General features: G+C 34.4%; 1 protein-coding gene across 1 annotated transcript in view; it reads right to left on the bottom strand.

Annotated features, from left to right (window-relative positions):
- Positions 1–248: 248 nt before the first annotated feature.
- Positions 249–26,017, bottom strand: part of LOC103768445 (ryanodine receptor 3-like) — a gene marked incomplete at its 3' end in the record, with an annotated part of 119,186 nt that continues 93,417 nt past the window's right edge. Inside the window, 21 exon segments of the mRNA XM_008935588.1 lie at positions 249–449; positions 984–1,353; positions 1,355–1,765; positions 2,778–3,004; positions 3,362–3,448; positions 7,015–7,180; positions 7,530–7,690; positions 8,057–8,093; positions 8,824–9,008; positions 10,352–10,560; positions 12,147–12,321; positions 13,027–13,232; positions 14,137–14,284; positions 14,706–14,865; positions 16,274–16,357; positions 16,811–16,914; positions 18,407–18,511; positions 18,750–18,966; positions 21,627–21,819; positions 23,737–23,978; positions 24,987–25,120. Of these exon segments, the coding sequence (XP_008933836.1) occupies positions 249–449; positions 984–1,353; positions 1,355–1,765; positions 2,778–3,004; positions 3,362–3,448; positions 7,015–7,180; positions 7,530–7,690; positions 8,057–8,093; positions 8,824–9,008; positions 10,352–10,560; positions 12,147–12,321; positions 13,027–13,232; positions 14,137–14,284; positions 14,706–14,865; positions 16,274–16,357; positions 16,811–16,914; positions 18,407–18,511; positions 18,750–18,966; positions 21,627–21,819; positions 23,737–23,978; positions 24,987–25,120 (3,822 nt within the window).

Raw genomic sequence — 26,017 nt, 5'->3', positions numbered from 1 at the left:
ATTGGGTAGTAATATTTTTTTCTACACTTCAGAAATTCTACACTAACTTTGCTTTAGAGCTTGCATTTTGGAGTAGAGGTATAAGCATTCTGACAGTCAATATTTTATGGCATCTTAATAAATTGAATTTCAAATTCAGTTTTCATTCTCCAGGAGTTACAGTGGTAGTTTAGAAGTCAGGACTTTATCATCACAAGGAATTTTTTTTTTTTTTTCATCTGTAGCTCCAGACATTTGTTTAATTTTACCTGTTCTTGAGGGGGAGACCGAAATTCTTTAGTCTTCTTGGCAGTCAAAGCAGCAGACATGTTCAAGGCTTGCATGAGTTCATTGTACCTGTATTTCTGATTATATTGCAATTTTGATACATAACGGTCTGCAAATGACACAATAGCTTCCACTCTATGTTGTAGTTCACAGTCACAGAAATAATTGAGCAAATGACACATCTAGGATAGAAAAAAACGCAGATTTAAGTTCAACAGTTAAACAGAATTAAGTTCAACACATTAACAAACTAATTGGGGAAGAACTGCAGCAGACACTAGACTCTGAAACAGACTGTAAAAATGAGACACCTTTTTTTCCCCCATATTTTTCTTTTAAAGTTGTAAGGGTGACAATTATAGAGTTCTACTATCTGATCAACAATACTATATTGCATTCACATAGTTTCACTCTGTGTACTCAAAATATGTAGAAAACATAATAACAGAATAGTTTGGGCTGGAACAGTCCTTTAAAGATCACCAGGTCCAACCCTCCCTCTTTTGAAACACACCTATAAAATAAGGAAGTATTTGCATATCTATTTTCAGTGCAGATATACATAGAAAGAATTGCATCATCATCAAAGTTGGTTATTAATGTGAGTCAAAGTGGAATAATGACCTTCAAACCTTATAACTTGAGAACAGAAAAAAGCACTACCTTTCCTTCATCAGTAGTAGAACATATGTAATGCATTTATATTAAATGGTCACCTGAAGTTTAACAGATTCTGGTAATCTTGTCTGCAATAAGCCCTTTGCAGGAGCTTTTGTTTCCTTTATTGCTTTCTCCCCAGCTTCTACAGCTTTTTCTTCAACTTGTGTAACAACTTCTTTCTCCGTCCTCTCTTCTGTTTCTTCCTTATGCTCTCCAAAAACAGTGGGATCAATGAGGAGTAACACCTGCTTCACATCATCATCATCAAAAACCCCCATTATAAGCAATGTTGCTATCAGTTTAAGGACAGGAACAAACTGGAATGCAACCTGTCCTCCAACAGGGTCTCTTATATGAGTACCACTACATTGTACTGCCTCTGTTAGCATACTTATGGCCTTGGATTTAAGAGTATCAAGTGGTACGCTCTTCACTGGTCACAATAAAGCATGGAGTAGAAAAGTTAAAGCTTGGTTTCAGACAAGTGCTAAGCCCTACTCCAGGTAAACCGTGCTTCTTTGTTTCATCAGGATATAGTTTAATAGTTCGAGTTTCATCTGTTACTGGAATGATAAATTCATTGTTCATCATGAGCTTGGCTTGCTTGGCGTGGTCCAAATGAATACTAATGAGCAAGTCATAGAATCCAGAACGCAGGAGTCCAGGTAAGTATTGATTATCTATTGTATAAAATAGCTGAGATACGTCCACGTGGCTACAAAGTGCATATGCAACTCTAGTGTTACCTAGAGCACTAACTGAGCTATAGAGTTTTAAAGTGTGGTAGTGAAACTTCATCAAGTCTTCTTGTTCACATAGCTCCAAAATATCAACACATCTGTTATGAAAAAAAGAAAGAACACCAGTCAATTTAATGAAGAACAATTTTGTAAAGGAAAAGTTTCATCATCTCTGCACATTTTGGTCAGCTCCAATTTAAACCATTATCATTAAGGCTGATACTGAGTAACCTTAATATGTGCATCATTAAACCACAGTAAATGGTGCTAATAATTTGATGAAATTAGTTACACTTAGTACTCAAAAACAAAAAGTAAAACATAGCATAGAGAAGTTTCTTTGGAAGTTAAGGTAAATTAGAGCTTGTTTTTAAAAGGAATGTATTGGCATACTGAAATTTTGCACTAATACTGTCACTAAATAGTGCTTTTATATTTATTGAGGATCACCATTTCATTTTTTTCACAGAACACAGTATTTTTTACTTTTTTCCTGAATTCAGTTTTATTAACAGTAAATAAAACCAAATTATTAAAAAAGCTCCACAATAACTGATAGAAGTACAGCAGTTAAATTACCTTTCTGCTACGCTTTTGCTTATAGTGTGAATTGTCACTGGTTATGGTATTTGGTTACAACTTACTTTACCTCATTCTGAAGCTAAAACCTAATGAAAATCTAAGAAACTCAGGGTCTTGTCAATACAAACAAAAATCTTAATTCATATAAATGCAGAGCAGATGAAACAGGAACAGATTACATGTTTTCATAAAAAAAAAAAAAAGAAAAAATCAAAATAGCACGTGCATGTTCTTTATATTTGGTTTTTGTCAGGCTGAGAAAATATCTTCATTTAAAGACCTAGAGATTTAAAAGATACTGTTTTATAATTTAAATAAAATCAAACAACCATGTTTTATGTACTCAAATGTCATCCAGCCTCATTTTTCTACCTAAATTTCATGAATATGATATTACAGCAAATAACATCAGAAATTCTAAGCAACTCTAGTGTAAATATTCTCCAAGGCAGGTTTAACCAATACTCTGATATCAGCTTTCAATGAAGTTTGTCCACATCAGGTCCTTGTGGTTCCTTCCAAATATACCTGTTTTCTTCCGGGATATGAAGTGCCATCATCTGCAGAGGTTCCAAACACTGCACAACCCAACCATGACGTTCACTGACACGCTCAGTTTCTACTTTTAGAAAGCTATTTGGCATCCTGCTCCATAAAACAGGCGTAATTGTTTGCACATCAAGGCGAGGAGGACACTGAGGAATAGGATTTCTCTCTTCACTTTTAAAAATTGCTGCTGATAAAGGCATGGTATTCTGAAACAGGTAAGTATAACAATAGTTTTTTTAACATCTAATTATGAATAAACATAAAAACAAAAAGAAGTCTAAATTAATGATAGACAAGAACTCGAGTTACTGCAATAAACAAAAACCATTACAAAAAGCTACCATCAAAGGTGTTTTCCCCAATTAACTTTAGTTTGACAAATGCAGTTTAGATTTGTTGAACAATTCACTTCCTATAGTAATTATATTTACAGAAGTAAAAGTGCAAATCAAAAAAAAAAATCACATCATTGATTGAATCTTCCTAAACATATCCAGCTGAGCAGGAATTTCCATGGAAATAAACTGATTTTAAAAAGCACCTTTACAGAAAATTCTTTGTACCTTTAATTTACCAAGTTCAAACTGAATCAAGTTAGTGCTCGTAGGCTGCACAAAAGTCGCTGGAAAGAGCTTTGTGTTTGGTTCAACCTAGAAGAGAAAGGAGATTTTAAAGGAATTTATAAAACAGAAAAAGCAACAAGAATCTCCTCCCAGAATACAATACAGTAGCAAATAAATACTACATAGCTTAAACTTCATGATCAAAAAAATGCAGGCATTGTATAGCAATTGCTGAATTATATTTACAGACCCACCTAACTTTCAGGCAGATGTGTCTGCATCTTATGCTGCCTCATGTGCTCTCAACACTTCTAACAAGAAGTTGGTAACACTACATATATTGATTCTTCTCAAACATACCCAAATCAAACACCTCATTCTAGAGCAGCTCCTTAAAAATCCCAGCCACTTTATCACTACACATTTTGGCTCTTGTTCTAGGAAAAGTAGTCCCAACACAGATTAGAATACAGCTTTTTAGACTACCAAACACCTTTTAATGTTCTTTCACATTTTATGGCTGCCAAAATTATTCACTAGCAAAAAAGCTCAAAATCAAATTTCTGAGAGGGAACCCAGGAGGGGATAAGAGGGTGAAAGAGCAAATCTTTATTTTTTGTTAAGATTAGTGAATTTCTGATCTGCACTCCAAAAACAGAAGACTATAATTTCCTTAAAGATTTCAAAGATATCTTTGTTTCCAGGCTTAGCATTTGTCCCCAGTATTATAAACTTACAGTGAATCCCACTTGAATCACAGTGCTGCAGTTTTAAAGTGTCTGGTTGGGTATGGGATTTTTTTAACAGCTACATTACCCTCATTTTCCCACTACAGTTGGACTCAAAGTATATGTCAGACTAGTAATAATTTATTCTGAAAAATTCTCAACAAGATCACCTGCCCCTACTCCATTAAAAAAAAAAAAAAAAATTAAAAAGATACTATAGAATAGTATATTATTAAATTGATTTCAGTGCTCCAGGGTGGCTGAAAAAAGGGGAGTTCAATTAAATATTTTAATGACACCATTGTTTATTTGGTGTACGATGCACATACATTTCACATACAAAGTACAGTCACTCATGCTGTGAAGGAGTCCATCTCCTGACTTTGAGGACAGCAAACTATGATGAACTGCAAAACAATGAACTAAGAGCCACAAAAAAGAAATTAAAAAATCCATATCCTTTTAGATAAGAAAACAGCTCCAAAACACAACATAACTTAAACAAAATATGAAATAAAACCATATAGTGAAAAATCAGTATGTAGAATAAAGTTTTTTTCAGAAATATGACTATTTGGATAGAAAAAAATATTAATAATATTTTAATCTTTTTGACAAGGAAAAACCTCCACAACCCCAAATACAGAAACAAAGGGTGCCATGAGTTGAAAACCAGTATTAATAAAATGTGTCTTTTAACTGACTGAGACTGTGTAACTCCCAGCCTCTGACCAAAGATAGGTATTTCCTAGTAATAATAATTGAATTTGTAATTTCTTATCTTGTTTGAAGATCAGCATCATTGAATGGTTAGGGTTGGAAGGAACTTTTAAAGATCCTCTAGTGCCAATCCCCCTGTCACAGGCAGGGACACTTCCCACTAGACCAGGTTATGCAAGACCCCATCTAACCTGATCTTGAACACCCCAGTGATGAAGCATCCATGGCTTGCCTGAGCAACCTGTTCCAGTGTCTCACCACCCTGCTAGTGAAGAACTTCTTCCCTAAAACCATTAGAAAACCATTTCTAACTCAGAATAAAATAAAATATCTTGTAAAACAAGATTTAAGATCTCCTTTCTGCTATGAATATTTTTAACATTGACTTGACAATTAATGACAAAATCTCAAAATATATGTATACACTATCTTTCATTTATTTTTCTATTATAGACAGTGGAACTTGTTTCTGACTATATCAGTTATATCAAGAACTAGAGCAAAATTCATTTCCTCTCAGTATGTTGACCTGTAGGCCTATTAACATGAAAAGAGTGTACAAATATTGTGCCTTTACTTCCGTTAAGAAAACTGAAACGTGGAAACAGTTACAAGGTTAGAATATTAATCGTGCTGCAATTTGCTTGAGAGATTAGATGGACTAAAATATTTTAAAGATTTTATTTTATGGTAAAAATAATTAGAACTACATAAGACTATTTTAACTACTTTCAAAATAAGAAAAAATTGAGGAATATTTCACCCTCTAACATAACCCTCCTGTAGGAATATATCATTACACCTCTACAGGAAGCGTTAGGTGTTCTCAGTTTTTAACAGGCCACGTGCCAATAGGTTCAATAGGTTTATTGAAAAATGTTTCCAAAAGCAACTCCAGGTATTTTTTCCATGGAAAAGAGAAGAAATAGAGAAATAATAAAAGTAAATAATAAATGAGAAATAATTGTGTTTTCTGAGATTATTTTACATTTAGTACAAAGAACATGTTTGCATTAATTGCAAGTCATCAGAGGAAAAACCTGAAGGAACTTTTTACACTAAAAGCAGTTGCAGCCATCTTTTACAGCTATGTTTTCCTAGAATTCTTTGCAAAATTAGAAAAATGGGTAAACGCTGTTACATGAAAAAACGAACTAACAACCAACAAATTTCCAGTGTTTTCTTCAGAAGCTGTCATATTGATTTATATCTAGCTAAAAAAACAGTGAAGCATGGGTTCTCCTGTTTTCCCATGATGTTGATATTTAATATCCCCTCCAGCATTGCACTCAAGTCTCTGACCACTCTTACAAAATATACTAAAATCAGAGCTGCTAGATCATCCCCCAGCCCCACTTACAGCCTGCATTCAACCCTGTCACATTCATGTTCAATGGAGTCAGTATACAAAGTTCCATTAAATGTAGCTGAATGACATTACAGTTTTATCCGTAGTACTTATTTGTGGTTTTTTTGTTGATACAGAAGGAAGTATTGTACTGCTTCCAACACTGGATAATCTTTTCCACAGTGGATGCTCTACTGTGGACAACTGATCTTACTAAAAGCATATCTCATCAATCTGGTGTCAAAAACTTCTGTCAGCTACTGATCCATTCACATAATGAGTCCACATTTTGAGAACATTTATTGCATTTAGGGCCCACCCCATTTACTTTTGGGTTATTAATGTATAGTTGAACTTATCAAAACACAAGATCTCCAAATCATAGGTATCTGCAGATGTTACAAATCCTTGTAATAACAAACTGAATTTATTTTCTCAATTCGTACCAAAAATCACTATATATATAGTGTAATTTTGACCTATGCTTATTTAAATAATTTTCCCCCTATATTGTATAACAGATTTGGTTGACAAAAATATTTTAAAGGATAATTAATGTGATAAATCAAGATTTTGAACCACAAGAACTGAGAGAGAAAAAAATATTTTTCTGAACATATCTACTAATAGAAGCTCAACATTTGAAACAACTGTGAGGAGCTGGAAAATGAAGTCTTACAAAAGAGAGAAAAATAGAGAGAGAGAGACAGAAGGAGGGATAAAATAGGATAATACAGGAAAACATGTTACTGTCACACAAATAGTGTTCCGTTAGATTTCAGAACAAGAAAAAGCAATTATATAATAGCAGCAAACCAACCAGCTTACTAGGCAGCGTCCTGACAATCTGATAATACCTGATAACAAGTGCCAAGCTCTTTTCCATTGGCTGTGAATGACAACATTCCAGTAGCCAGGTCAACAAAGCATCCGATTTCTAAATCAACATTACTGCGACCTGATCTCTGGGAATTAGCAATTATATCACCTCCCCAAACCATGTAGCAGTTGCTGCGCTTCACACTGAAAGAACAGCATGAACAACAAAGAAAACAAATCAGAGGTCACACTGAACTTGACTAGGATACATTAAAACAAACAGGTTCATTCAGTGACCAAAAATGGATGTTACAAGAAAAAAAGCATCAGAAAACATTCTTATAAACAGAATAATAATGACAAATATACTCACTTTAACAAGTCTATGTAAAACATATGAATGCGCACAGAACTTTCCTACTCCATAATCAATTTTCTCATTAGTTTTAGAATCTTCAGTTCATGTTTCAAATATCATCAAGCTTGTGAAGAATTCACTTTTGACCAATAATATTAAAAAACAATCTTTAATAAGTCATAAATAAATCCATACCTTTCATGAACTCTGCCTCTCTCATCACCTAAAGTAACTGTTACTGTACAGTTTTTATTGAGGTCAAAATTCTCACTATAAAAATGATAGTCTGGTGTTACCCAGCCAACCCAGACAGAGGATGGGTCTTGGCCAGCAAATATTCGTAGTGAATAAAAACACTGAAAAGAGAAGAAAAACATATTATTAACAGAAATCTTAATTATTTTGTCAAGGAATACTCAAATATTGATTTAAAAAAAAAACTCCTATAGATCAGACTTTGTCAAAACTTCGCAGTAACTCACATTCTCTTATTAAGTTATTAAAATGTTCATAAATTTAAAAAAACAGAACAGCTGTTTAAGATAGTGAAATATATGCCTCAAGTCACACAGCTCTGAGCGTTATTATTTATATACAGTGTTATATCCAAGCAAATGATTAAAAAGGCTTCTTTCAAGAGATCAGTTTCTAATGAACATGCTGCCATGACTAAATACATTTCAAAAATAAGAAGAACTATGCATCTCAACATATTTACTTACTGTAGTAGGAGCAGCAGCAATTTCTTGGCTGTGTTTTCTAAAGATAGAGGAACATCAGTAAATTAGGTAAAAAAAAGTAGTAAAAAAAAATATTAATTTTTAAACTAAGTGCACTTACAAGCTAACTCATGTTTGGTGGGTACTTAGTATGCATGAGTAAATTAAGTTTGTAAAGACTGTACAGGATACAAATATACAGTCAAAATGATTGCTGTTAGGGCAGAGAAGAGATAAATTTACAGCAATTAACTAAAGATGAAAGCAATGCTGGAAGATGATGAACTCAGTAGTACCTAGTCTCTTTAAAAATCTCACACAATATATTTTTTTCTTTTGCATGGATTATTCATTTTTGCAGTAACAATAAGCTATTGAACAATAATGTCTATGAGCATTAATCCAGTGGGCAAAAGCTTTTGAGCTGGTTTTCCAGCCTGGCTGAAGAGCTCTGCCAATCCCAATGATTTCGAAGGGATAGTAGCTGCTTAGCAATGAATAACTACAAACTCTGAGATGCACCTCTTCAGAACTGATTCTCTCTTGTCTGGATATAGCATTCTGCAACAAAGTTGTGTTTTAAATTTATTAAAACCATCAAGAAAGAAAAATCTTGGTAACATGCTGTGTAGCAGTAACATTCTATGCTAAAGTGTGCTCAGTGCAAAACCAAGTATGGAACAAGCATCAGCGTACAATAATAAAGCACAATAGAACATATTACATTTACACTGAGAACATGAAATAGAAAATCTAAAGCCAAGCCTAACCTTTTCTGGAAAACATCAGATGAGGCATTTTCCACACCCATGTCAAAGCTGAATGATGAGCGGAACTCAATGGGCATGCTCAGACGACAATATATCATGTCTGAGTTGCTGTTCTGTGTGCCAAATGTTTTGTGAGTAACTTTTAACCGAGGTGGACTCTCGATGGTTCCATCAATTCTCCATATCTAAAAATAATAGAAATAATTTCAAAATAACACTGTTCCAGGAAAAATGCTGACAACTTTCATTAAGCAACTGGAGGATGAGATAACTGAAAGAACCAACTTAAATTTTACATAATTGATTTCAAAACTATCTAACTTGCTCTTTGACAGGGAATCTAGCCTGAAGACAAAGGGAAGCAAGAGATTCAGTATATCCTGACTATTCTAAATATGTTCCACACAGCATATATTTAATTAAATCAATTCATTTAAGGTACACATGCATTGAAAAATCCCTTCACAAGAATCATCAGTTTTCTAACACAATGAGGAGAAATATCAATTAGAATCCTTCAGATGATCATTATGAAATCTGAGTCCAATATTATTATTTTCCCTTGTGCTGAAAAACTGAGGATGCTTTTAAACCCTGTTATAGGAACATTTAATAAACTTTTAAAGACAGGAATACAGTGGAAATAATCCTGATAAACTGAAAAAATGCTGAAAACATTTACTTGAAGTTCAATGAGGTGTATTTTGCTTAAGAAGGAGATGTTCAAAGACAAGTATTAGAGAATAATAGGCTAAGCATCTAAACTAAAGTAAATGGTCTAGGGATTATAGTAAAAAATAAAAATTGTTCAGCTGAATTCAGCGTCACTCAAGATATTGGAAATGTGAGCTAAACAGAGACTGATTTAATCCACTTGAGTAATCTGAGAGACATTTAAGTGTACCTGTGGTATTGCTAAGTGATATCTGTTTCATTCATTCTTAAGATGGAGCAGTGAGGAATTTGACAACTCCCTAACTAATCTGCTCTATATAATAATTACCCTATGGTATTAGAATAACAGTGCCTAGAATAATATACCATATGTTTTGTATAAAATGTTCCATATTAATATATTCCACAATGATTTGCTTGAATTCCTGAAGTGGACTAAATCAGTCTCTGTTTAGCTCACACTTCCAATACCTTGAGTGATGCTGAATTCAGCTGAACAATTTTTATTTAAGAAAAATGTAGTGGAGAAGATTTTAAAAAAAAGAAAGTGAATGTAAGATGGAATATAAAAAGTGGTTCTAAGAAATCACAACTGACATGTTTTAAGTAGCTAACTACTACAACATAAATTAGTAAGACATATAATAGAACAGATAGGTATAAACATATGAATGGTAATACTACCAGTAGATGAAGTTGGAGATAGACAAGATCATCTGGAATTATCTAAGAGTGACTTAATAGCTTTATATGACAAAGTATTTGATGACAGTAAGTATTAGTAAGGGTTTAATGTCTCAGCTTGCTAAACAAACAGTTGATAAACAGGTGTCTCCCTAACATGTAAAGTTACCTCAATGTGAGGATGATTTTTTGGCACATTGACAAATGTTGGTAAGCGTTTACTAAACCACATAGCAACATCTCGGTTCATGTTGACAGCAAAAGGTTCAAAACCTTCTTGAAGGCCACACATTGTATAATACTTGAATGTACTGGCATCCATTCCAAGGTTCATACGACCAATCTGAGATAGACCCAGTGCACAAATTGGAACAAAACCTAATAAAACAACACAACAAAAAACCCAACAGTAATTTATTTTAGGAACACAAGCATCCTATTTTTTGATCCATCTGATGTGAACTAAACTTTAGCTCCAGCAAGTAATGCACATGAGGCGATGACAGTAGCAAAGAGCTAAAGCCACCTTAAATGCTAATGTGTAAGTGCAATAAAATTGCTACCAAACCCCCTGAGGATTTTGGCAATTCATTAATATTACACACACTACCCCGTTCATTTGAACATTAAACCAGTTTAGCAATCGTTATTAGTAAGTAGCGGTGGATTTGTGTGAAAAACAAACCAAAAATGACAACAGGTAGTTTTGTGGACAATCAGATTTGAAAAATCAAGATTTGTGCAAGTCACTTATTCGTTTATTCGAAGAAAAACACCACCTTTGTACAATGAGTTGGACACAGCCTTGGCTAGATCAAAGTTTTTAACAAATGGTAAGTGTGCTTTCTGAGGGCAACAAAGTTTCAAAAGCACTTTGAGATGAGGTTCAGGTATCTCAGTGCACCTGTTTAAAACTTAGTTTGTCATCTCAATAGCCATAAATTTGTTGCAAACCCTCATCCCTTCATCATTCATAGTGGACAAATACACACTTCTTTAATGCTGGCATTTTTCATGACTGAACTTTTTTGGTCTCCATGTAACTGTAGCAGTCAACAGAAAGGTGTGTAAGGCTGTTGAATTATTTCTCCATCTCTCATGAAATAAACTTGGAGCAACTTCAGGGAAAAGCAAACACTTCAACATCTAAGGGAGAAATTTTCTCTCCTACACCTCAACTTCAAGCCTTCAGAGAAGCTCTTTTAAGCCAGTCCCTCATTCTCTACCATTAGAAAAGCCATACCAAGGTCAGACCAAAGATGGACAGTGAGCAACTGTTAAGTCTTCTGGCAATTACTAACAGGTATGAAGCTACTACTGGTTGGAGGAGATATACTTCCAAAGAAAATGTCAACTGAAAAATAAAACAAACAGTTCAATGACATTCCCTGCCTCCTTCAATGCAGTAGTGTATATACTACTGATATAAATGCAAAGGTGAAAAACAGAGGAGGAAAATGAGAAATGAAGATAAGGACTGCATAGGATGGAGGAAAAAAAAATAATTCCAAATCAGACTCAGCTTATGTTGCAAATACTTGTTCTTTTGGTGCAACCTCTGACCACATAGTACTTATTTAGTCCTTCATAGACAAGAACATAATACATGTGTGCCCCAGTGGGATAATCAGAGGCTACATTTTCAGCTTTTGGGAATTTTTCAGGGTGCTTATTATTACCATCTGTTAATGATGAAGTTCAGTCCTGTGAGTAAGCCTAGCAAGTCTTGAAAAAAATTTACCCATTCCGATTGCTGAAATCCCATTAATATCTACTAGTTATTAAAGGAAATAAAAGAAAAGCAATTTATGCGATATAAACACTCTTAAGTGAAATATTATGAAGTTAATGTGTAGTACAGTCTGAAGGCTCACAACAGTGAAATATGATTTCTCAGCTTACTAGGCTGTTATAAGAAACTATTTTTTCTGGGGTTTGTTTTGTAACTATAAAAAGAAAATTACCATTTTCTATGCTGAAGTCAGCAAATGCAAGTTCTGAACCTTTACTGGTTATAAGCAACTCTCCATTCAGAGTAAAGATAATTGATTTGTCATCCAAGTTTATCATACAACCAACCACATCTCCTGGATGCCAGCTTCGTCCAAAGAATCCACTGCCTTGATGCCAACGCTGGCCCTAAACAGAAAAAAAAAAACGAAGAAACCCAAACAAGTGAATAAACACCAAGATAATTTTTTTTTTTTAAAAAAAATCACAAAATAAAGAAAAATGAAAAATAGATATTTGTACTTCAAGGATCTCAAAGCAATTTGCAAAGAGTATCAATAATGGTTTTGAGGTAATGAATTTAATTATTATTTTAGTCTTTTCACACAGAGAAACTAATGCACCCTAACTTCAGCAATTTAGAACCTGGGTGATAACCATGGTTCACTAGATTCCACTTCTCACATGCAGTGTCACTATCATTCTTTAGGAGTCAAGTCTGGGAAGAAAGAATGGGCAGAAAGCTGAGAAGACAGAAAAGGGAAAACAGAACTGTGGTTCTCATTGAAGAAACTTTGTTTTATTTCCATAAACCACCACTTATTAAAAAAAAAGGAAGTGAATGCTGTATTTTGTTTGTGCCTATGACAGACTTACTCAGTTTGGTATATCCTATTAAGTTAAATACAAACCAACACACCTTTGTTAGAATAATTTCAGTCACCAGAACTGAAATGCAAACACTCTCCAGCATGAAAAAAGAACTCAAATATATATTTACATGTTTCAAAAATATTCCAGGAGTTGATCCGGATTATACAGAGGAAACCTATACTGTCATTTTCTGCCTAGTCTGTTCATAGTTCAAGAAGAATGAAAAAGAGATGTACTGACTTTGCTTCCTTCAAATACAAAGGCCTGGTCATCAGCTCCCAGCTCTACGTCAGGCCGGCAGCCTGGCCTGGCCCAGCCAACACGCATATCTCCACCTGTCACAGCTTCAAATTCAAAGTACCACTTTCCAGACTTCACCGCGTAAGATCGTTCTACTCTGAAAAATCGTATCTTGTCGATGCTGACTTTTTCCACTGTTTGGACAGCTGTAAATATAAACAGAGGGGAAAAAATCCACCTTTGATAACTAAGTGAAACTAAAATGCCACTGTTCAGCGTTTCATCTGCCTTCAGTATTTTCTATCACTGAAACTAGTCATTATCTACCATTGTGTGTTTAAGCACCTTCACAGTAAAGGAGAACAGTAATCAGCATAGAGAGGCTAGCATGTTCTAATTCTATACAGGATGAGAGATTACCTGCTATTTAAAATCAAAATACTTCAAAGTATCAATCAATGCAGAGCCTCCAGCACAAAACTGATTACAGGAAACCTCAAAAGTGTAAGATTACTACATGCAATACAATCCAGTGCAATAATGCAGTATTACAGTACAAGAAAATACTTTCCTATGGAAGTCAATACATTTGAAACTATTTTTTTTTTAATGATATTAAATGCTTTGTTTCAGTGTGTTTTTTTGTCAAAAAATTGCAGTGGTATAGCAAATACAAAGAAACATCGATTTCCATAAAAAAAAATCATAAAACTTGATGTACTGACTAATTCTTAAGAAATGAGTTTGACTTGAAATAATCAAACCAAATCTGCATACCATGTAAAAAAAATACTTTAAATTAATCTTATATTATTTTCTTTCTTTCATTATTTCCAAATGAAAACCAGTATGTCCACTCAGACTCCAGATTTTCTCCAATCATGGAAATTAGAATTATCATGTCATTAACTACAACCAAAACGAATGTATCTACATAATTTAGAAAGTATATTAGCACCTTTCAGTAAAGTCCACTACAAAAATACACTACTATTGATTCACATATTATAACATTCATATGACATGTTTTCCCTATCTATTCAGTGTTTTAAGTTCTTTCTCCAGCACGGAGGGAAAAAAAAAGTCACGATTCTTGTTGGAAGTACATACCCATCTCTTGGTCAGGTGGTTCAACACTATAACCATAGCCTGCAAATGTCCTCACAGCTTCACGGAGGCTATCTCTGTTTGATTTTTTAGTACGCTCGTCTAATAACGCATATGGCACTAGCCGTGGATTACGTTTGTTCTTAAGATCCTAAAAGGGGTTATAAAGGTGAACAAGATGAAAACTGTGCCTAAATATCACAAAGATATTTATCACAGAGACAGAGTGTACTCAGAAATAATGTTAAGATTACAGGAGAGAAACAATATTGATGAAGAATAGTTCTATGAATGCAAGCCCAGTTGTTCATGATATTAAAAACCTGAAGACAAGAATGAAAAAGAAATATGGAAATATATTCTCACACATCCTGCATCTGCAGCCATGCAGGACTACCAATCTACTTTGACTTGCATGGGCAAGGCTACTTTTCCTGATCCCTACCTGCTCTAACTTTTCCAGACCTAACATGACAGTTATTATCCTCTTACTTAACACTTCCAGCTGATGTTTTAGAAAACAAATTCTGATGTTCTTTACTTATTCCAAATGCATCTAAAGGTGTCCTTACCTGCTGAATGCCATAGGTCCATCCTTGCTTTATTCTGTCTTTTGCCCAGACATTATGTGCATTTTCTGCTAGTTTGTCAACTAGAAATTCTTGAGAAGGTAACAATTTCACTTCAGAAAGATCAAGAGGGGCAGGTTTATATCCATTTGACATCATGTAACTGTAAGCCAACATATGAGAACTGAGAGTCAAGATACCCCACTGATGGTATTTAAAATTGTCTTTTAAATTTAAATTTTAAAAGAATCATAGAATCATTTTGATTGGAAGAGCTCTTTAAAGTCATTAAGTCCAGCCATTAACCCAGCACTGCCAGGTCGCCACTAAACCATGTCCTTCAGTACCACATCTATGTCTTTTGAATCCCTCCAGGAATAGCGACTCCATCACTTCCCTGGACAGCCTGTTCCAGAGCTCTATAACCCCTCCAGTGAAAAACATTTTCCTAAGAGCCAACCTAAATCTCCCCAGCATATCTTGAAGTTATATTACAACTATCACTAACACTTTAACAAGAGTCAGAAACAAAGATTTGTTTTTTTATTGAAGACAATAGACTTCAACTGTAGTATTACAATAGACTCACAGCAGTACAAACCTTGGGAAAGGTTTGGTTTTCCTTTTTTTTAAATTAATGCCATCAACTAGACCAAGAAATTACCATCTCCCATACCATAAAACTACTGATTTTAGTACTCCCTTTAAAATATATCTTTGTTTTGCCTGGATCAAGCTGTTTCCAGAAAAAAACTGACATCTTGTGGGTTGATAAACTGTTGCGAAATGGCAAGTATCCAAATTACTGTTTCTGTCTTCAAGTTTTATTGCAGGACGGGGCTTTAATCTGTCCTGGGAGGACTACAGAATCCTCACAGACAAGGCTAAAATACAGATGTAATCCTTGATTAATCTTTTCCACTTTTGGGGCAATTACTACTGATGACTTAAGGATATTAAATAAAAAAGAATATTCTACTGCTTTAGTTCTGACTGCCATAGTTTAACTATCAAATAAAAGTTATAGCAAAAAACTGATAGTATTTTATGCGAAAATGTGCAACATTATAAGAGTAATTTTCTGTTTTTTCTCTTCTTTACATAAATGCATTAATAACGTTTCTGGAAATGTGTATGTTGAACAAATCATTTCTTGGAAGGAAGGGAAGGACAGGTGCAATTAGATAAGAAAATGGTATACCCTTTTTCAAGTAGATTCATTTAGCATTATACAGATGTACTTTTCTTTGCTATGTGATAGAAAAGCACTAAAATGTTGCTTTTAACTTCAGAGTATCTATTCTAAGGCCACCTAAGACAGATATAATTGCACGTGGTTTAAACATATGACTGTTTATCTGTGAATTGCTCCACAAGGTCACGCATGTAACGCACCAATATTCACAGTCAACCATCATCACAAGCAAGGTAGTGGACCAACCATGTGCTCCATAAATCCATCCGGGTATGTGTTTCTTTTCAAGTATTTTTAAAATGAACTTAGAATATTTTTATTTAATTAATACCGTGTAGTTACAAATAATATGTAATAGTTTTCATAAGGTACATACTTTTTAGGAAGTTTTACTTTTTTAAGATCTTCCTCAGCTGCTGGATGAGCATGAACAATGTGACATCCAAGGGCCAGAAGGGTTCTGCCAACATAAAAAAAAAAACAGTAGCAGTGAAACACAACATTATAGTGCTCATCCATTTTATAGACTTCTTTTGGGTTTAGTATAAATACACACGGTATTAAAAAAAACAGGAAAGTAATTCACAATAATGACATTTCAAAATCCAAATATTTTAACTTATCAAAAACAGCTAATAAACCCTTCAAACCTAAAAGTGTACAAATAGATGACATGAAAGTTCTGACACTATTAAAAGCAACAGGATTTGGTGTTATTTTTTCATTCATATAGCTGTAGAGCCAAGATTTTTCTAAAACACTCTGAATGTGTTCCTGAAAATGTATTCCAGCCAAGTTAGCAGAACATACTCTGAACGAGATGTTCTAACATTTTTATATTTTACAACAGTATGAAATGCTTGAATAAAAATTAAAAAAATAAAGTTTACTTTCTTTTAAATTTACAGCTTACTTGAGGGTTTCAGTTGACATTTGTAGATTATAATTCTTCTCTGTCTCAGGTAATTTTGAGAATTCCACAAGACAAGGATGATGCCTTTTATTATCATCCCGTATCTGTAACAAAACCACAGAAAAGAGTACTTTCCTGATACCAGATTCAGGCCAGAATCATAGTAAAAACTCAGTTAATACTTTGCAATAATAAAGACATTGCAAATAATGCCATTTCTCTTTCCTTAAGGAGTTACTCATCATTATATAAATTAACTTCCCCATGATTCATTTATAATGCACACTAAGTACTGCTCCATAAACGACAAAATCAGAAAAAATATAGCTATTTAATGTGTTCTGCATAAATACACAGAACATAAGAAAGTAAGCCTATAAACTCAATGAACATTTGTGCTGAATGCCTGAGCTATATCCTCAACAGAGCACACTCTGATTCATTGTATATATTCTGATTCAAAAGCCTTCAAGAATCACTTGATAATGTTTCTGAGATTCTGCTGGAATAATAAAGCGGAGCATTCTTTTTTGGATATTGACAGAAGTCTTTGAATATTTATCTGACTTAATTAAACAAGCTCTTTCACTCAATGCCAAGTGCTTCTTCCTGATGGCAACTAAGAGGCATTTCGTATGCAAAAACATTTTTCAATTGCCAAAGCTCAGAAATATTAAAAATGTTAGTAAAACCCAGAATTTTAATAACAATGACATTTTAGCAGATAGTAGGATACAATTATCGAACAAAAAGGTAAACCAAGTCCATAAACAAAAAGAATATAAGAGAAGGAATAAGATTCTTCCGAACTATGATACAGTCGTGTTGGGCACATGAACCACTATCCCAGTAAACCTAAATTTAAAAAGCAACAGGATTAAACAATCTAAATTCAAGGCCTATTACAGCCTTTAGAACTTTATATTACTAGGGGAAGTTACCGATTTTATTATAATTGTTGAATTTAATTTACTATTCTTCACCTACCTTTTTAACTGTTTTTCGTTTGGTAACATCCATTGGGGAAGGAATGCTTTGTCATACACATTTAAATGAAGTTGAGCAGATGCCTTACTCTCTTCAAGTTGTTAGGTCATACCACATTTTAAGGGATCGTAACAATGGTAAGTTTTAACTCTTACTAATTAAATAAAAAAACTTGAGCTTTGAGGAATTCGTATGTTTACAGAAGTCTCCAAAGCCTTGTCTCTATAACCAATAAATTTTGACAACAGACTTTTTGCTTGTTGTCTCTTTGATCCTCAGCACTGAAGTAACCAAAGAGTTGAAGGATTACTCACTATTGGTATGATTTTCAGTGGAATACCTTCTTGATACAGCTAGCATGTTTCTCATTTAAGATATTTTTCAAATGGTTAATTACTTATAGTGCTAAAACTTGTACCTTATTTATAGGCCAAATTTGCTTACTAATCACTACTTTGTACCACTGCCTCCTGCCAGCTTATGTGTTCATCTGTTGTTAGTAATGTCGAGACCACAAAATACTCTGCTCAACTTCCAAGTCCAGGTTTTCTGGTAGGAAACTTAACTGAATATAATTGACTGTACCCAGACAGGTCATTTAAAACATACCTTGCCATATGTCCAGCCCAGTTCTATTTTATTCATTCCCCACAGTTCATGGATATTTTCAGCTAGTTTGTCCCTGATCTTTTCAAGATGAAAAGGAAGAGCAATCTAAGAAAAGAGCATAACAATTGGACAAATAAGAAAAGATTCCAGTCACCACACCTTGATGATTCAAGTCTACTAAAACTAGTAGCTTCACTAGAATGAATCTAGTTCAGTTAAGTACACCACAACACACAAATGATGAATTGCTAAGAGAGAGGGCAAACTAGCTTAGTTTTTATATTGTGAATTTAAATTTTATTAAGACATATTTTACAGTCCCACTATTTCATACTTAACATACCTGACTGGTGTCTATTGGACAAGGGATAAAGGAAGCTTGGGAGAGGAACTGTGTTGTACCCAGCAAATCCCTCACTCCATCAGAATCTCTCTTATATTCTTTCACTGGTTCCAGTTTCATCTTCTCTTTTGGAAGCAATGCTTCAAAACAGGGAGCATAGCCAGCAGGGGGCAGAAATTTAAATTCTCCATGACGTCCACCCAATAAGAAACGAACTCTACAATTTTAAATGAAGAAAATTATACTTTTAAATAGTCAGCATATACTAACATAATAAATGAACCATTTAGAAACATGCACATTTGTTTGAATAGCATTTATGAAAATGTATTTTTCATTTGCAAAATTCATACTAGCAGATATTACCAATTACAACATCACCTACCCACTACTTTTTTGTTTGGCCAAAGCAAAACGCATTATTCAATGCAGTAGCATATTTTTAAAAAACGTTTTTCTTGCTCAAAATCAGGTGGTTGTAAACTGTGAAATTTTTAATACATTTAAATTGTTTGGAAACACAAATCTAATTTAAACTGGATAATTACTCTTAAAACTATTTATATAGCACTTAAAAGTTCTAAAGTAACTTCTCAATGTACTCATGCACACAGTTGGAACATGGGGAAAAATCCCTACAGGATATGGTAGAAAAACCCCACTACAAACATAATACATACATCAAGCAAAGAAAATTATACCAAATACTACAAGTGGGAATGAGTTTCAGAAGTGTAACTAAGGTTCTTGTTAAACCCCTGAAGTTTCCAGATTCTCCTCAAATATATATTTTTCATATAAATTTAAGAATATACTGGGGAAAAACAACAAAGACAAAATCTATCCAGCTTCACACTTCAGTCCTCATGTAGGGAATAGGGAAACCCACAGAAAATAAAAACAATTGTTATTTGTAGGAAACAGCCCTATACTTTTTTGTGTTGTGTATATTTACTGAGGTGATCTCAAGAAGCCACTTATTACTTACACTTCTAGAAATACTAGAACTATCAGGTCAACATATTTCACTGACAGTAAAAGACATTAATAATGCAAGAAGAGGATAAAAATTGAGTCACAGAAGTTTTCTCAAACAAAACATACATACACACAAGTCACTTGTGGAAAACAACTGATAGGTAGGGAGAAAATGCCTACAGTAAAAAAAAAAAAAAATAAAAATGGTGTGAGTAAGCAGGTGCTGACAAGGGTTTCAAGAGGAAAAGTTGATGATGGAATGCTGAAGCAGTGCCAGAATCAGAGACTGAGAGAGTCACAGAAAACAGAGGAAAAGCAGATAAGCCACAACAGAAGTAGAAATGTAAGAGTTTGTGCCCAGTGTAGAACACTCCTCCACTGATGAACTTGGGATTCCCATGTAATATTTTTCTGACAATAACAGACACAGAAGACAATATATAACCTGCTACTGTCTTCAGCTGCCCTTAATTACAAGGGAGAATGCTCTCACAAAATACACAAACATCATCAAATAAGAATGAAGAAAAATAACTACACCAGTTTGGCAGATTTCTTACAGGAAAAGAGTAATGAACATTTTCAAAAGCTCTTGTACTAATGCAGCTACATACTAGGGTCACTCCCTAAGAATAAATGAAAATTGACTTATTAATATGTTCCCAGGCCTCCTTTACTCTGGTCTTTCTTAGTATTCTCACCTGGGAGGTTCTCTTATGCATGACATGCTCAAAGTATTTGTGTTGATCACAGAATGAAAAGCCCAGAGAGTACTAGTTATCTGATTTCCTTCTTCTTAGAGGAGCAAAGGTTTCTTTTTTTCTTGATTCCTATATGTATAAACTATTTATAAGCTGAGCTTTCTTTCACTTATTAAAGCTATATACTGTCTATTCTGGCCATACTGAACCTTCAATTTCTCATAAATTCTCATCTAAAAGAGAAATCGTCCTTTAAATAAAAAATAGCCCTTTGTATCTTTTCACTCTGTCATGACAATTTCTTACTCTGTTCCTGATTATCTGTTCTAAATTTAGCATCTAGATCATTAGCACTTCTTCATAGTGAAAAGTTTTCATAACTTTTTCGTAACTTTCATAACTTTTCATAATTTTCTGTCAAACGACAGAAAAATCCCAGCTTTTCTCATCTTTCTCCTTTCTTACTGATAATTATCTTATTGTCTTTCCTTCCTGAAACTGTTGCCTTTCAATACCAGCAATAAAGATACTCTAAGATGAACTGAACAGAAATTGGTCAAAGCTAGTATTTTGGTTTTTGTTGGCTTTGTAATTTCAACACGAGAATTTTGGCCACCTTAAAAAATTGACATTTATGAAAGATTTTTCAATGAATTAAAGTTAAGACACCAATAGGAGCCTGAAAAGGGTAAGTTTAAATCTCAGTACTTTAGCTACAAAACATATAAGAAATGGCAATATTGGTAACAAGATTCCAAAATTGAATCTCATCAGTTCTTTGTGTTTCCTACTGTGAAGATAGTACCCATTTTCATGATCATTTAGGTTTTCTTAATTCTTGCTGAGAAAGCCAGTAAGAATTTTAATCAGTGCCAGATGTGGTGCTGTGTCTCTAATGTGCTTTTTTTTCTCACTGATAATTGTAATGAGACAAAATTAATTTTCCTTAGGTCACCAAATACACATAAAATAATAATTTTCAGACACTGTGACTTGGTCAAATTGCTAATAGGCTCACATTTCACCCTTAAATGAAATAATCACTTAACAAATCAGTACTTTCCTGCCTCCTTCCCTCCCAGCTGCTGGTTGGACAGAACTGAAACAACAAAATAAAACAAATCATAGATGAATTTGGACAATATTTCATGTGACAAGACAGTAACAGAAATAATTATTAAAATTAAGATGTACTTACTTTACACCTGCTGATAAGCTTACAACAGGGAAGAAAAACCCTTCTGTACTGAAGTTCTCAAACATTCCTTGCACAGGCTGTCCATTAATGCGGAATGAAATGCTGGGTACACCTAAATCCAAGCAGCAGCTAACCACATCATCAGATGTTAATAAATGCTGGTTGACAGATGCTACAGCTCTGGGTACTCGACCTAGAATAAAAGCATTCAGTATTTACAAGCTTTAAGCAGACTCTCACAGACTTAACAACAAAATTATTTCCTTAAGCACACCAAGTTTTTTTCGTAGTCATGAAGACACGATCTTGCTTCATCTTTTTTATGAAGGCTTCTGCTTTTAGAGACAGTGAAACACTATTCTTCAAACTGATATGTCTCAAATTCACTTGAGAACCTCTGACACTGCTCAACAAGATGGAACACACACAGCTGAAATTACACAAGTTCACACTATAGCCTGATGCAAGAGTACTGAGGCACAGTAAATGATGGCTTCCTTATAAAGCTAACATTGATATATCCAGTTGTTTTTTTTTCTTTAGTTATTTGTGAAATACCAGATTCACATATCTGTAAATGTTCAGTGGTAAGACAGTGGAACAAGCTCCCCAGAGAAGCTGTGGATGCCCCATCGCTGGCAGTGTTCGAGGCTACACTGGGTGGCACTTTGAGCAATGTGGTAGGCGGTGTCCCTGCCTATGGCACAGGGGTTGGACTAGATAATCTTTAAAGGTCATTTCCAGTCCAAAACATTCTATAGTTTTACTGGAACTGTGATTATGACCAATATCCAGGTTTACAGTATCAAGAGGCAGAATTGTATACCGAGTGTCAAAAAATGGATCAGGAACTTAGTGGGCTGGGTTTTCTTTATCAGCTATGGCTGTACACTAAACAGAAGGAGCTTCATTTTCCCTACTTGGGAAGCTGGAAGCTTACAGCCATGCACAGAACTCAGCAATTATAGTAACAATTAACCAGACATAAATGTATGTGAAGTAACCCAGCTATACTCATTTCCAGATAACTGCATTTAAAAAAAAAAACAAAAACAAACCCCAAACAAACAAACCTCCATAAAGAACCCCACACTTGAGCATAGGAGTGTGTTTTTACCCAAGGAATATAGCCTCAGAATTCTTTTCAATACAATTCCCATGAAAACACTGTATTTTAACTTTAATGACATTTTAATTAAGAAGTTAAGCACTATTTCAAAATACTTTGTTTGGAAATTCTTAAGAACAAGTCGAGTCAAATGTTCAGGATAGTTCAAGTACTCTGAATTTTCCCTTACTGCAGGAGATGAGATTTAAGAGACTTTCCAGCATTGTATTCCTGAGGTTCAATTAGTGTTTAATTTTGTATTAATGATTTATTCAGCCATTTCTAATGGAGTATATTACAGATGTCTCCCAGCCTATTCCCAAAAATGTGTGTACACACAGAGGTATTTTACACACAAAATACTATGATAGAACAATTATAATATAATTGAAAAGTCAAAGACACCCAGATCAGGGAAGATTAGAATTAAGGCCATAAAATCAAATTCAGTTTCTTTATATATGCTATATTTTCAACACACCTTTTAATTGCATGTCCCCACACTATCCTTTTCTGAGCAAGTAAAGAGTACTTAGCTGTATGTGGCATTTTAAGGCACTAAGAAATTAGTTTAGTTTTGCCTACCTTCCTTGAATAGCATCCAGTAAAAAAAGCACAAGTCACAAATTGAGCAAGCCAGAAGATAGCCACCATTCATTATGTATGCAAGAGAAAACTGGAAGGAAAAATAACTTGCTACTTCAAAATTAAAGATTGTACACACAAGGACTGAAATAATGTCTATTTTTTTCCATAAACTTGAAAATGCTCACGGAAGGCTACACACTTGAGACAGATATTAAATTAAGACAGATCTAGGGAGTGTGCTGTTACTGAAGTCTTTTTGAAGTTATTTGAACAAATTTTAACAGATGTTTACAGGATACATCGAAAGGTAAATTTCTGGTGAAACAAATTACAAAATGTCATTTACAACAAAATCTTACATTAGGTAACTCCTAAATAAATGTAAGAAGAAGTGGAAGTGAACAAAGTACTTACCAGACCACAGATGAAGGCCATCAAAACCATAGGAGTACAGGTCATCACCAACACCATTGCCTCCCCATCCTTCTCCACCTCCGGGATAAGGGGCATAACCTGAAGTTGAGGCCCATCCAACTCGTAAATGGGTGGGTTCTGCCGTCAAGAATGGATCAACCTGATCAATTATTAACTCAAAGTACCACTTCTTGTATTGTGCAGAGCCCTCAGCAACACCCAGAAATATGTTTGGCCTTATGCTAAGAAAGAAAATGTAAGCCAGTTAGTGTAAACATACAACACAACATCTGAATTATATTGCTGTGCAATAGTCAAATTCCCGTTGCAAATTCAGTAAGAATACAGATGTCCACATTTTGCTTATAATACTTGAAACAGTGACCCATTTTATGACTTTATAAAGCTGCTGTAGAATCATCTTCTAAGGTTTAGGTTTCCTACTTTGAAAAACTTATAGTCAAAAGAGGAATAACAAGAACACTTCCTAAAAAAAACCAAAGAAAACCACAGAAGTGAGGTTGTCAGGAAATCAAATCCATCTTAAAACACACAAGTACTTCACAGTATTTATATATTTATATACTCCATGGTAATTATTTGATAAAGCTGTGCCCTGTTTAGAATGAAAAACAAGCAACTTTTATCTTTCAGTTCCAGTGCAGACATTACTATTGTCCTGGCTGGGCTGGGCTAGGTCTGGTTTTCCCCTGGAGCCAGGCAGGAGCTCTACCTGGGGCAGCCAGCCAGAGCAACCGGGGGGTTATTCCCTGCCCTGCGGACCCCATGCCCGTGGCAGAAGGGCTGGGCTGGACACAGGGTGCTGATCACTTCCCTTGTATCCTTTGTTATATATTGCTATCTATATTGTTACTGCTGTTGTTTACTGTTCCCTCTGTGTTGTTATATGAAATTCTCTTTGTCTCTACCCACAGGGGCTTGTATTTTCCTCCCTTTTCTCCCTCCTGTTTGGGGGGTGGGCGAGTGCCCATGTGGTGCCTGGCTCCCACCTGGGGCTAAACTGCCACAACTATTAATTAGCAATTTCTATTTGAGCAGTTTTCATTACAATTACCCAAATCGTTAATAAATACGGGGTTTTCAGAAGTTGATAAATAAACACTTCCTAAGGTCTGTGTCTCAATATTGAAACCTGTGGAACATCTCTTAGGTTACTGTATGTCCTTTAATTATTGAAGACTTGTAAGTTAAATTTTTTTCTAATATATCAATAAAACATGTCAGTATACCTTGTGACATCATTAATCAAACGTGTTTGCAGAAGTAAGTCTCTTCTAGGTAGCAGATTGTCACAGATCAAGTTTTGATTGGCACGAACTGCAACTCCATTACAGACACAGAGAGAGCAAAGCACATCTAGAACCTTGAAAAAATAATTTGAAGAAAGTTGGGTAAAGGCAGCTGCATATACTACTGTTCAGTTGCTAGCTTAATTGATATTCAGAACAGACCTAAGGGAAAGAATATAATACACATTATCATTACTCTTTCCTAATTACCTTTCACGTGTATGGATTGAGTGTAGTCTGTGCTATGGACAGAGGTTATCGAGCATTCACGGAACACAAATTCAGAGCACACGTCTTGCAAAACGCCTCCAAAAACCTTCCTTTGAGATTCCTCATTCTCATTTCAATTAGAAAAAAAGAACAAAGCTAGAATGGCTGTATGAAAACTCTTTACAATTTTTATTTTTTAAAAATAATTAAATCTTATTACAAATTTGAAATGTAAAATGAACTTCTTTGAGAAATTCATTGGAGCCCAAAAAACATTCTGAATAAAATTAGCGAGCAATTCTCAACTGCAATTCTCAGGCTGCTTGTGAATTTGTTCTGAAAGCATCATTTCAATAAGAGAAGTAATAAGAGAAGGAATCCATCTAATTTTTAAATGAAAAAAATATTTTAAAGAATTCATTATAAAGCAAAACTGAGCTTCAGAAAGATCTTATTCTAAAATTTCATCTTTCTTTATTTTTGGTCACAGTCTGTAAAGTAAAGGAGATTGAAATAATTCTCCCACAGATTACTGGAGTGTAAGGTTTAGGAAGAGAGAGTGCCATAACATGGTGTCTTTACTCCTGAGAGACAAAGCTTCACACTTCCAAAAAAAAACCAAAACCAAACCAAAACCAAAACCAAAACCAAACAAAAAAACCACAAACAAACAAAAAACCTCAGAGAAGCCTAAATCACAGAATCACAGAATGTTAGGGGTTGGAAGGGACCTCCGGAGATCATCAAGTCCAACCCACCAG

Source organism: Merops nubicus, unplaced genomic scaffold (assembly GCF_000691845.1).
Source record: "Merops nubicus isolate BGI_N331 unplaced genomic scaffold, ASM69184v1 scaffold1692, whole genome shotgun sequence".
NCBI classification, from domain to species: Eukaryota; Metazoa; Chordata; class Aves; order Coraciiformes; family Meropidae; genus Merops; species Merops nubicus.
The sequence above is the reverse complement of the archived record's forward strand: the minus strand, read 5'-3'. Positions and strand labels throughout refer to the sequence as shown.